Source organism: Cotesia typhae, unplaced genomic scaffold (genome assembly GCF_013202065.1).
Source record: "Cotesia typhae breed Kobodo isofemale line unplaced genomic scaffold, CoteBio_Ctyphae scaffold_152, whole genome shotgun sequence".
Lineage (NCBI taxonomy): Eukaryota > Metazoa > Arthropoda > Insecta > Hymenoptera > Braconidae > Cotesia > Cotesia typhae.
The window spans coordinates 7,823,636-7,838,013 of record NW_027423776.1 but is presented as its reverse complement, the minus strand read 5'-3'; the positions used below and the strand labels follow the sequence as shown (position 1 = coordinate 7,838,013).

General features: G+C 25.6%; 2 protein-coding genes across 3 annotated transcripts; one reads left to right on the top strand and one right to left on the bottom strand.

The window, feature by feature from the left end:
- The first annotated feature begins 1,423 nt into the window (after positions 1 to 1,423).
- LOC141536146 (neurofascin) lies at positions 1,424 to 12,483 on the top strand. Of its 2 annotated transcripts, none has more exons than XM_074256457.1 (5): positions 1,424 to 1,846; positions 2,933 to 3,237; positions 4,353 to 4,567; positions 8,994 to 9,207; positions 11,823 to 12,483. In XM_074256457.1, the coding sequence occupies exons 2-5, from the start codon at positions 3,189 to 3,191 to the stop codon at positions 12,236 to 12,238; spliced, it is 894 nt and encodes a 297-aa protein (XP_074112558.1). In that variant the 5' UTR covers positions 1,424 to 1,846; positions 2,933 to 3,188; the 3' UTR covers positions 12,239 to 12,483. The 2 variants fall into 2 exon arrangements, with proteins under 2 accessions (XP_074112558.1, XP_074112559.1); XM_074256458.1 differs by having other exon boundaries at positions 1,424 to 1,880.
- Positions 12,484 to 12,585: 102 nt separating this feature from the next.
- On the bottom strand, positions 12,586 to 13,587 carry LOC141536370 (uncharacterized). The gene is given in 2 exon segments (XM_074256848.1): positions 12,586 to 13,086; positions 13,426 to 13,587. Coding segments are annotated over 2 exon segments (663 nt in total).
- Between the last annotated feature and the right edge of the window lie 791 nt (positions 13,588 to 14,378).

Here is a 14,378-nt window from a genome sequence, read left to right as displayed (position 1 = left end):
ATTCCTCTTATCACAGTCATCCAAAATTGATTAATAACGATAGATATTATAAAAATTTTTTTTGGTCTTAAAAAAAAACAATAGGATTTTTATTATACGCCCTTATGGCATCTTAAAATTATGGCGCCACTAAACCATAGCAGAGTTTTATGATTTTTATATTTCATTTTAATCAATTTTATTGTAAAAAATGAGATTATGAGGCGTGCACTTTTGGATTTTCCAATTTTTATTTTTTTTTATTTTATAAATGATACATTACCATCCAGTATCATATCATAAAAAAGATCTACGTGGAGAACAAAACCAAGTTCAATCATCAGTAACGATAATAAAGTTTAAAAAACAAGATAATAAAATCTTAACAGAAAGTTATATAGATAAAAAAAAAAAAATACGCCAAAAAGTTTTTTTTTTTTTTTTTTTTTTTTTGTGTCCTTTGACATAAAACACCATTGCGAACAATAAAGTCTCTAAGGGTCATAAATGTCGCAGATTTATTTCTCTAAGGAGGATTTCATACCAACGACAATTTCTTCAAGATAAATATCGCAATGACGAATGAGAGGAAAAAAGTATAAAATCAAATAAAGAAAAAATATTCGCGGAGGGTGAAAGCTTTTGTTACATTAATCCTTAGTAAAAATAAAACCAAAACAATAAAAATAAACAAATACAAATACTTACTGCAAAAAAAGTAAGAAACAACTTGAGCGAAAAAATAACACAAGACTTTTTGCAGGTGAGATCTTACGCAGATGTTGATCCTTAGGATTTCATTGGGCGGGGTTGTATAGAGCCCTTTTATTTATTCGAATTTCTTGCGCTTGCGTCATTCGTAGGTACATGTTACATGTTTATATACATATAGATACAGTTAATAGAAAAAAAACATTAGTTTTCTCAAGAGAAGTATATCTTTTTAAAATATATTTCTGTCACGAAATAACTACCATATTACTCATGAAATTTAAATCAACCTATGATCATTTTACCGTTAAAATTATTATTGAGTATCATATTTCGAAATCTTCAGCTCGTAATAAGTATAACTTTAAAGAAGAAATATATAAATGAATAAAAAATAAGTATGACGTAAAAGAAGAAGAAGATGATGATGATGAAGAATATGAATAAAATAAAGTATGATAGATAAGAACGTGATAAACATAAATAAGTATGATAAATATTTAAAGTTTTAAATATAGTAATTAAGAGGTGGATTTAGTCTTAACTCGTGGCTCGTGAGTGTTTAATAAATACAAAATGAAAATAAGAAAATATTTTAAAGAGAACGCAGGCGCTTTATAGTATCTTCTTCTTTCACCTTTGTCTGTCTATCTCTTTTGCGCATATGTATATTATATCTATATGTTGAGAATCTCTCCCACTATAACGTTCTCATTTTCTCCCTGTACGAGTCGTCTAGTTTTCATCCCCCGTATCAGTGCGGGGAGCGAACAGCATCCAATATTAAGAGAGACTGTGAGGCGTTAGTTCGCGGTACATCGTCTACCCAGATTGATGTCAACTGCTCCGTTAAATTCTCACTATGATAACACACTCTCGTACATAAACTGACAATCATTCATCACTTTACATGCATACGCAATCTTATTTAAACAATCGACAGGATCATTCGCTAAAAAAAAAAAAATCAATCATCTAAAGTTAAATTAAATTTTAATATTTAATAAAATTAATTAAAATAAAAAATTGATTTAATTTGTTTATAAATCATAAATCATCAGTTGAAGAAAATTTCGAGTGTAAATTTGTACAATATAGATTATTTGTTTACAAACTGGAACCAAGCGACCTGCCTAATCTCAGGATGTTTATCAGGGTAATGTATAGCCTCATCTGTGCAGTAATTGCCGGTAATAAAATTGATCGTTTATTTTGATACGAAATTGAGGTCGTGTGTTACCTAAAAATCGCCTTTACTCTGTATACACCTCTACATGTGTATTTGTACTTGTGTATTTATATGTAGACGTTTATTCTCATGTTGGTCAATCACTCGGAAAACGAATACACTAATTTGAGCAATTTCTACGGTTGATTTCTTTTTGTGTACCATTAATCGGAATTTCCGTCGCTGATTTACGGCCAAATTGTACGATAGTCGAGAATCGAGAACTTGTTTTAATTTGTATTATCGGATAGAGATAAATAAAAAAAAAATAACATGTTATAGAAAAAAAAAAGAAAAAGGGTAAAATCTAATGTAAAGTCATGAGAGAATGATCAAGAGTTGTGGAGTCAACGAGAGATAGAATTATAGATGTGTTGAGTACAGAGAACGTAAAGGCAATGGGCGTTAAAAGCGATGAAAAGCACTTTAGACGAATGATAGAGAGAATGAAAAGAACATTTTATTAGTTTTATTTAATAACAATTATTGTGTAATTTTTCTTCTTTATTTCTTCTTCTTCTGTATAATTTTTTTTTTAAATCTTTGACCTGTTTTTATTTAACTGTCTTCAATTATTTGTTGATACAGATATCGTTTTACGATGCAAATTTACCGATCCAATTGCGACTGATTGATATCGAGTTATATAATTTATATTCATTAGATTGCACAAAACTTCGGTGAATATTGAGTAGTATCAAAAAGATATCCCAGATTTATTATTTATTATTTATTATTATTGTAGTTTGAGTTTTTTGATTATAATTAATTAATCGATTTCTATTGAATCGTAATTAAGCAGTACATGGATGAATTATTAATTGATTGATTGGTTGGTATTTCCATTTAATATTATAATTCCATGAATTATAATTTATAATGTGTGTTATTATATCAGAATTTATAATTCCCCTAAAACTAATAATTATAAATATTAATATAAACGGACAGAACCATTAACGTTGTTGTATGTAATTAAGTATCAACTTGGAGTTATTTATGATTCTGTTGCAGACTTAATTAGTTTTTTAATTAGTCGTCAAGTGAAAGAGAAGTAGATAACCGTCATGCTTATGTCAGAGTATTAATCTCAATCTCCCGAGTACTATTTTATTTCAAAGAAGATGATACTGATGATTATGATGAAGGAAGAAGTTAATAACGCTTTCAAGAGTTTCAAACTTACTTTTAATTTATCAACACTCGAAACATATCAGTTGGAAAAATGAATCATTATTGCAATCACTATTATTATTAGTATTATTGTAAAATGAAGATCTTAGTGTTTTCATTACTACTCAACATCTCAATACAAACCAGTAAGTTCATTATAAATATTTTATTTTATTTTAAACAATACATTGATCCCTACACAAAAAAAAAATTAAACTGTAAAAGTCACTCAGATTTAGGTTGATTTTTAATAATAATAAAGTTAGCCGACGTTTTTAATTTTTTTAATTTTTTTTTTAATAATTAAATTAGAACAAAAAAATATTTTTAAAAAATTGAACTTGTAATTTTTTTAATTTTCTATATGTAAAATTTTTTCTTTTATTTTTTTAAAATAATTTTTCAATAAGAAAAAAAATTATAAAAATTTTTAAATTTCGGCTAACTTAATTTTTATAGTTTCAAACAGTAAAGCAGACATCGGGCGGGTAAAAATATAAATATTACAGAACTTAATGTAGAAAGTGTAAAAGCCACAATTTATAATTTAATATTAAAAATAAGTGAAATTTACCATTTTACTTTGTAAATATTAACGTTGCTTGTATTAGAAATTTAGTAACTGTATTTTACACTTTTTATATATCATGCGAATATTACTGCTTAAAATATTATTTTATTCTATGTAAATAATAAATTGCAATATTTAAATGATAAATATTACATAGGAATTATTAAACTCACGATTTTACTGTTTGAAATGGTAATTTTTAGCAGTTGATCATTACTTATTACAAATCAACTATTATTTATTACAGTTTACTTTTTACCGTGTACAGCAAAGCCATTAAGCGGATTTAATTAAAAAAAAAAAATAATAGTTAAAATATATTTAATGATAATAGTAATAAGTAATTTCTGTATTTAGTGCATTAAGTAAATGTATAGAATACTCTGGGTCAATCTCTATTTGATAAACATATATGAATATGCATTAAAATGATTTAATTTAATAATTATAAAATTTATATTACAATATTGTAATTACATTCGTAGATGTCATTCGAAGTTTATCCAGTATGTCAATATCAAAGTTAAACATAATTATTAATATTATTAGATATAACTTTAGTTTACTTTAAGTTAATTTCAGTTTATCGTAAATTCCTCTTATCCTTTCATCAGTTTCTTATTCTATTATAAATTACTACAAGTTAATAAAACTTTTTTGTAACTTATTTTTGTCGTTATTACTTTTCAGACTTTCCGTCGGTTACGGTTACCGCTGAAATGCTTCAGCAACGATTAGGTGTCAATTTCATCGATAAAAGTTCAACTTCGAAACCCATATCAGACATTGACTTACCACCAACTTTACCAATGATCTTTGGCACTGAAAATTCTTCTGTTATTTTTGCACAATCTGGCTCAATCGCATTGTTACCGTGTATTATACACAACCTTGGCGACGGAACAGTGAGTTTTTCGTTTACTAGTTTTATTCTACTACTAACTTTATATATTATAAAAACATATCGCGTTCCAGATGCCATAAGGGTATTTACTGGCAAAAGATCCTGGTGAAAAGCCATAAAGGCGTATAAAAAAAATTTTTTTTTTCGGGAATCGACGTAGTTTTATCCGAAAGATGCAGAAATGCTAAAAAAAAAATTTTTTACGCCCTTATGGCTCCCGGGATTTACCTCGGATGCCATAAGGGCGTTTAATAAAAATTCTGTTTTTTTTCTAAGTTCAAAAAAAATTTTTATATGGAAAAAAAATTTTTTTTCGAGAATCAATGTATTTTTTTATAAAACGTGAAGAAATGCAAAAAAAAATTTTTCTCCAAATTAAAAATTTTTTTTGGACTTAGAAAAAAAAGTAGAATTTTTATTATACGCCCTTATGGTTCCTGGGTGCTATAATGACGCTTAATTTTTATACGCCCTTATGTCATCTGTAACGCGATATATCTAAATTTTTTTTTTTATTTTAACGAATCAATTATTACTGAACTAACAGGCTACAATACTCTATCTTGATTTAGTAAATAAAATAATTAAAAAATATGAGGAGCTTTGGGATTAATGTCGAATATTTTTTATCAAAAGTTACAGTTGTTTGTGTTTATTCAATACCTGAGCAAAAATACTAGTTTCTTTATTTTATTTAATCTGAAGTAAAACGGGTTAATTCCGAGTAAAGAAATTTTTTTTTCTTTTACAATTTTTTTGCGATGGATTATTTTTAGCAAATAATTATTTCGTTAACAAGCGGACTTTTTTTTAAAATATTTTTTCAATTAAACTGATGTATTTATTTTTAAAAAAATAATTATGACAAGATATATTGCAATTCTTGAAAAGTCACTTTTCACGATAAATCGATCGCAATAACTCAGAAAAATAATTAACCGATTTGTATGGCCTAAAGTTCTTTATTAACTTTTTCTGTTTGAATAGTTGAATAGTTTTGATTGAATGTTTCAAACTTTTAAATGGTATTTAATTTTTGATAACTTCATTTATATTCTTGATAATTTATTTCATTGAATAAATATAGAAAAATTTTAAGAATATATTACGGGTTTATATATTTATTATTAAAAAATCGCTGACAGTTTTTAATTAAGTTTATTAAATTCTAAAAATTGTTCATCCAGTAATGTAACATTTAATTATATGAAATAAAATAATTCATTAATATTCAATGTAATTTAAAAGTATATAGAAAAATTAAATTGGTAAAAAAATCAAAGTTTTAAATCAGAATATAAACCCATTCCAGATTTAACAGCAATCCCCATTTATTGCCCATCAGATATTTATAACACAGAGCATCAAATGTAATCAAGCTTGCAACTGATATGATATTTTTTTTTATCCCCGAATTACCTAAAGTAATAATACCTGTTACTAAAAGCGCATTTTGGTGTGTTTGTAAATATGTATGATAAATAGACACATATAATGAAATTGTTTTTTTAACATCACAACGAGTAGAATATTTACTTCATCCTTAACGTAAATTATCTTCAAATAGTCTAAATCCGTCTAAATATAATGCTCTCACGAAAAAGCGGTTCTATTAAATTAACTCTTATATTCTCAGTAGAGAAAACCATCCTTATTACCGCCTACACTTGGATGCATAATATATTCATAGTGACATAAAATAAACTTCAAAGATTCACTAAAAAATTCTTTAAACTGTATGTAATTCTGTTTTTAATCATTAACAGTTCAAAAATGAATATTTTTTTATTTTCTACAATTTTTTTTGTTTTTAATTATTACAGCAAATATTTTTTCAGAATGCAAACAAAAGCGCTTTGTTTGTTGAAGTTTAAAATTTACATGGCAGATCAAATCGATTATTAATTTTTAAAATCTATCCACTCGGAAAATATAACTAATTTAATTTTTTTTTTTTTAATATTTTTCTCATACGTCCGATGAAAATTTATATTTTTCGCCACGAGCTTTTTATCCTAAGCGTGATACTTATTTTTAATTTATTCTTAAAATATTTTATCAAAGGTTAATACTTCAATTACGTTTGTAAAAATTTATTCTAAATTATTTTGATAGATATCAGTAATTTTTTTTTTACAATTAGTTATTTAAAATGAAACCATATCCATACATGTCATAAAAAAAAAAAACCTGAAAGCTTGTATGGATCATTTTAATAAAAATATTTCTAGCTGAGAACATCTAGGTCAAAATTTACATTGTAATAATAATAATGACAGTAATTTAATGTATTTATCTCATTAAATACCGCGTCAAATAATCGAAATTAATATTCATAGTTTACAGTGATTTTGATTACTTAAAAAAAAACCTTTAGAAGCACAGTGACGTACTTTAATATTAATAAAAGCCAATATGTATATTTTTAATTATAAAATATTGCAGTGGAAAAAATGTAATTATGGACTACTAAAGATTAAATATTAGCATTAAAATCGTTTTTTATACGTCATAAAAAGGAGAAGTATTATGATTTTAAATAATTTATCAAACTGTGAAATAGTAAATGTAGCATATTTAACTGTTAAATTTTCAAGTGTTTCATTGTTTTAATTAATAAATTCTTTCGCTGAATATGAACAGCACATTGGGGAAATTTTATTGTGTTATTGAGTATAAGCGAGAGAATAAATTTAAAAGCAATAGCTTGATTCTATTTAAAGAGATGTAAAACTTTAACCATTTATATATGATATATATTAATACTAATTATATGCAACAATGATTTAAGCAATTTCATCTCCAAAATATCAAGTGTAGTTAAATTAAATACTCGAGCATATTATCCTAGTATTAAACATGTGTATGATATGTGTACGGTACTTTGAAATTCTAGTAAGTTTGCGTGCACGCTCAAGTTATGAATATTTTATTATAATTCAAATTTATGTTAAAACGTAATTATTTATTTTTTTGAATATTTTATATTGTTTTTACATTGAAATAAAAATGAATTACTAAAATTATAATATCAGCAACTCGCAAATAGAGCAGCGGAGGTTAGATAAAGTTTAGACGTATATTACAAGGTAACAAGTAAAGAGGGGAATACCACCTCATCTGCCCAGCCATGAAAATTGAGTTACTATTGTACCTTATGGCTTGAGTGTTTCGCGAGGTAATAAACTTAACTGTGTTTTAACTAGTTTTACCCCCAGGCCAATCCGCTATGACTAAAAATTACGTTATTAAGAGTTGCCAGTCACTTTTTTACAAAAAAAAATAACAATGATAATGTTCAAAATTTTTTAGAAGGAAAAAAAATTACAGAGATAATTATTTATAATTATTTATAACAGAAAATAAAAAAATTATAATAAATTTAGCTTTACTGCAGGTTTTATTATTTTAATTTTTGTGTTTTTTTTTTCTTTATAAAAACCTCTTAATAGTATTAAAATTATTTATGTAAATTTGTTATAATTTTGACATGAACTTAAAATTTTATTGTTAACATAAATCGTAAGAACGGAATTAAATAAAGTTACTTATATTTATAGATAAACTTTTACAATTAAAAAGAAGATTAATAATGTTACGAATGAATTAATTTAAAAGTAAAAGCATTCGAGGTGAGTCCCGGAAGCCAAAAGGGCGTATAAAAAAATTTTTTTTTGGAAACCGACGTATTTTTTCATGAAATGTGCAGAAATGCAAAAAAAAAATTTTCTTCAAACTAAAAATATTTTTGGACTTAGAAAAAAAAATACGATTTTTATTTTACGCCCTTATAGCATCAGTAACACGATATTGGCTCAATAAATTATGTAGTGATTTGTTGAATTATTAATTACTGGATGATAATTAGGATTTAAAATTATTGTTTTTTACAACAACAGAATAATTGTTTACTGAATTTCAATTAAAATTTCTATTTAACTAAAATTATAGATTTTGAATTAAAATAATAATTCTATAGAGAACAAATATTATTTATTTAAAAATACTTGGACGTATAGTAACGGATAGAGCTCTCGGTTTCGAGGGTTTCAATTAAACGATTCATTTGAAATTTAACCACAGAGCGATTTGCTCTCGTAGTTAATTGAATTAAACAGTATTATATATCCGGAAAGAAATTAAAACTGAATTTTTTTTCTATTTTTCTAACATTAGTTGATTTAAGGGAGTTACAAAATAACAAAAAATTTATATCGCGAAAATTGTTGTAAACTGATTAAAACATGAAAAAAAATTATGCTGAAATTCAAGAACTTTTAACTTCCTGAGTAGCAAAGTTTAAAAACATTCAAACTAATTCAACAATTGTACATTTAATGTGATATGATAATTTTTAATATTCCTCTCGAACTTTACTATTTATTTTTATTACTTGCATTATTATTTTTTTTAATATGGATTTTTAGGTGAGCTGGATAAGACGAAAAGCAGTACAGCAGTTGTTAACAGTTGGGCTGTCGACATATGCAAGCGATGGACGTTTCCAAGCGATCCACTTTCACCATAGCGAAGATTGGACTCTTCAAATAAAATACGTTCAGTCTAGGGATGCTGGAATATATGAGTGCCAAGTATCCACTCATCCACCCGCGAGTATATTTCTGTTTCTCGAGGTTGTTGGTAAGTTATTAATGGAATCTACCGCTGACGGGTGTCTTTTACCCTTGTCTTACTTATCAAACTTCTCTTCTAGTATAAAGTCATTAAAATTCTACTCCAGTTTCTTGCAAATATACACTCACTAGATAATTAAAATTTTCTTTGTTGATTTTTCAATTGTCCTATTTTTAAATCCATAAACATACTTTATCGTTATTGAATCAATAATTATGAATAATAGCTTATTTTTTACCGACGAACTAGACTACACCTTTAAAGCAAGTAAAAAAATTTTTTCATTAAAAAATTGATGATTAAAGTAAATTTTACTTGATTTAAAGACTTTTCTTCTTGATTCAAGATGATCAGACTCTTAAAAATTATATTCTTGATTGAAGAATTTTTCTCTTAAATCAAATTAATTTTTTTATCAGTGTATATAATGAATAAGAGTATACAACAGAAACTGTAATATTCATTTGCGTCTAGAGACCTAGTTACAATACAACTAAATACATAGTTGAATATTGTACGGGAAGGAATGGAACAAGAAGGTTTTTGACGAGGGTTGACTGTCTACGCAAAGATAAGGCTAGCATCATTTACAGTTAAAAAACATCGTGATTCATGTTGTACTGCACACAACATATTAAAACTTTTTGTGTCTCTTGTATTGGAAAATTTTAAGTCTTAATCCCTGTAGTCATTTGGAAGGAGAAATTTCAATCTTTTCACTGTCAATTTTGTGGATTTAATTATTTGGAGCCTTCCAATAAATAAATATGATTTTAACAGAATTGAAATCGAGTCAGAAACTAATACAGCAAACAAAAACCACCCAGTCTATACTCTAGAGAAGAAACTAATCAGTTTCTACCCGCTAAGATTCGTATCGGCAAAATTGTCTTATTCCGATTCGCTAAGCTCCAAGTTTCAATGGGAATAATATCAAAATAAATAAATGTTAATCCAGATTTCCTTGTTTTATCGAGAAAAAAAATAAATTCATTATTATTATTATTATTATTATTATTATTATTATTATTATTAAAGCATTATTTTATATAAAAAAAAAATTTGTTGTGTCCTGTTTGCAATGGCTTGATAATAATATTATTATTATATATGTCCTTGAGGTAGTATGTCATATTTAATTAACTTGTCTTTAAAGAAAGTATCGTATACTAGTTTAAAGGCTTTAAAATTCCTAAAGTGCGTCTTAACTCATAAAATACAAAAATGAAGTGTCTAGTTATTTATTTTTATTTTTTTTTTTATAAGAAATATTATATTTTATACTCTATAAAAAAAGTTTTTATAAATTTTATCGTATTTTTCCATCTTCTCGATATTAATATAATAAAAAGACACAAAAAATTTGAAATTTAAATTCTAAATCAAATACTAAAAATGCCAATAAATTAGTAAAGATCTTTTTATAAAATTTAATTATTCGCAAAAGAAAAACTCTTATCAATTTGATATTATCTTCGATTTATCCGACAGAATTTAATTTAAAAATATAAATTCTAAATTTAAGTGAAAGCGCTGACTTTATATATCATAAAATTTTCGAATATTTTCTTCTTCATTTTCACATATATAGAAGAAATGTAATAAAAATTATGCTTTTATAAATGTAATAAAAGTATCAAAAAATTGAGGAACATCTGTGATATTTTTCTCGTATTTCGTAAGCTATTTATCAAAGTTATTGAAGCGTCACTAGCTTTAAGATTTACCATACATTTATTGAAATTTTAAATTTAATACTACGAGAACTTTACACTGTCAATCTCAATCTACATCTAGTTGATTGGCTAAAATTTTCAGAAAGTCTTTTTATACTTTAAACATTTTTTACAGTGAACGATAGTTAAATTTTTTTTCGTTTTTTTCATTAAATCAAACAATCTTTTTTTTAATTGTTCGTTTTTTTATGTACTTAAAAAAAAAAATGTATCAAAAATATCAAAAAAAGATAAAATAGAAATTTATCAAAAAAAAAAAAAAAGGGAGCCAAAATTTTTTCCAACTTTTAAAGGCAAAAAAACTATCGAAATATTTATTTTTTCTTTTCACGACGTTTTTTCAAATAGAATCAAAAAAAAATTTGAAAATGTTAATTTTTCATGTAAAAAAAAATTAATTTGAATCAAGAGAAAAATTCTTAAACCAAGAAAATAATTTTGAAGGGTTTCATTGTCTTGGATCAAGACGAAAAATTCTTGAATCAAGTAAGATTAATTTAAACCAATAAAAATTTCTTAGTTTAAGAATTTTTCTACTCAAATCAAGAAGATGAAATTCTTCAAGATTATTTACTTGATTCAAGTAAATTTTTTTTCTGTAGATGATTGTTTAATTTGTCATTTATTAATTTCAACTACCTGCAATTTTTTCATATTAATTACCATAACAATTATCTACTTATTGAGCGATAATATAAAGAAGAAACAAAAATTTTTTTTTCAAAAAACCATGCCAGATTTTTGCACATAGTTTATTGTAATTTTCGAAACGATCTTTAAATTTTTAACGCGACAATTAATTGCCGAAATATAAATGTTCGGGTATTTTGTTACGCAATTAGTTATTGCAGTGACTCAAACGAGGGAATAAATGATTTGTTCCAGAGGCAAGCGCTGAAATAGATGGACCAGCAGAAAAATTTGTACGTCCAGGTAGTACACTTCAACTGCACTGTCAAGTAAAAAAGTCAACGGAAGTACCGTCATATTTGTTTTGGTTCCACAACTTCCGAATGATAAACTATGACGTCGATCTAGGAGTAAATGTCAGCACGGATTTGACGAACCGTGAAAGCTGGCTCTACGTACCTAGAGCATTAGACAGACACTCCGGAAATTACACGTGCAAGGCAAGTAACGCTCAGCCAGCACGTGTTTATGTTCATATATTTAACGGAGACAATCCTGCAGCAATGCAGCACAGTCTAGCATCAACACGATCAACTTTTCTCGCAACACTTGCCTGGCTCATCATTTCCGCCGTCCAAACTTCTATCGACTCCCAACTAAGAATGTTTTAACCACCATAAATACTTATCAAAACTCTGGTCATTATTTTCTATTTATAGCTCGTTAGCTTTAATTAATTTTTTTTTATTATTTAATTATAATTATATGATATTTATTATTACAAATTATAATATAAGCGATCTCACATTAGAATAATAACTAAGCCAAAACTTATTAAGCGCATATTAAATATGTAAATATTCAATAATTAAACAACAATCATTTTAAATAATTGTCTAGCGCATGTGTACTATAATAATTAAAATAACAATATTAATAATAAATAATTAATCAAATAATGTTAATAATGTTTTTTATTAAAAGTAAAATTAATTTTTTTTTTACTTTCGGTAATCTTTCAATATAAAATTGATTTTATTTGCGCATAAAGCGATTTTAATGGTCGTATTATTATATTTATAAAAGCTATAACCGCAGTAAAGACGATACACAAAGTTCTTATTTCATTCCCAGTATTATTAATAAACCTATTTTTATTATAACCATAACATTGTGCAAGCATTCCAGTGAGAAAAGAAGCAATTCCAAGAAAATTGTGAATAAATTTTAAGATAACTGGCGGTATAAAACTCCTCAATTTTACGGAATATACTACGGTGATTCCCGAAAAAGATAGAATATACATCAGTATAATCGACGTTATTCCTAAGATTGCATCAGTAGATTTAAAATGATTTTTAGTGCTTTTAAACATAACAATTACGCCAGCCGTACTAAAAGCCCCACCGAGTAGTTGTAAATTCCAATGGATATTGTGAATTCCACGTCGTGAAAATCGACGTGACCAAATATTTTCCTCGGTTATAACCATCAGTGCTTCGGACATTAATAGAACTTACTGATAAAAAAAATATTAATATATTTATATTGATATTTTACTAAATTTTTATTTTATTAAAAATCACTATATTTAAACCTAAAATATATTTTATGCATTTAAGTCTTTAAATTGAAAGCTTTCTATGTGCAGTTAAATTAAAAATTTTTTTCATCAACTTTATTTTAATTCCTATAAGAAAAAAGTGAAAAAAGTGAAATTCACATTATAAGTTACTTTTTTTTTTTTTTTTTTTTTCCCAAAGCTTTTATCTGTATAATGATTTTATTAATGCATACTTTATTATTCAATTCAAAGAAGGAACCGTAGAAAATGAAATAAAATAAATTTTTAATTTACCCCAACTGTACAGAGTCCAATGTGAATATTCAATGTCGATACAATTAAACCAGTCAAGTAGAATAGATATCCGGTCACAGATAGAATCATTAATTAGTTTATTATGTTCATTGTTGTTAATATAGCTCCATAATAGTCTCCTTGTCTTGCTTCTGGAGTCATTATTTTAAACTATAAGTCAATTACTCAAATGATATAATTGCAACAACAAGTGTCGCATGCAACAATGCAAAAGGATAACAATGACTGATTTAATGAATAAACTGACTATAATTTTATTTGACTAACAGATAATCTTATATTTTAATTAAGATATTTAGCTCACTCGATTATTTGACAGTCTATTTATTCCGGTAATTAATCAATAACCGATAAGAATAAATGAAATATTGATAAAGACTCCAGATAAAAATAAAAATAGGGAAAATATTCAATAGAAAGATTTCAAAGAAGGATATTAAAATTTTTTTAATACCCAATCTTTCTGTCAATCATTTTATTTATTTATTTATTACTTCTATGTTTTTATTTCAAATATTTCACTGAGATATTTATCGATCCGCGGCGTTAGTACTACCACCTATACACCTGATACACCAAGCGATATTAATATCGAATATCAACAAGCAAATCTTACTTTGATTAAAAATTATAAATTTATTATTTTATTTTAAAAACTATGTGGAGAAAATAATTTTTTTTACATCAAACTCATTTAATTAAGCTTATTTTCGGGAATTTTTTTGACAGGGAAAATAAAAGAATTTGGAGACCGGATTTTTTTTATTTTATTAAGGGTACATTAAAGATTATTACCCTAAATTTTTATTAAAAAATATTTAATTATTACAAAGTTATTAACAATCTCGTAGTGCACTAGAAAAAATTTTCAATAACTCAAAAATCGACCATTGTTAATAACTTTGTAAGAATTAAATATTTTTTAATAAAAA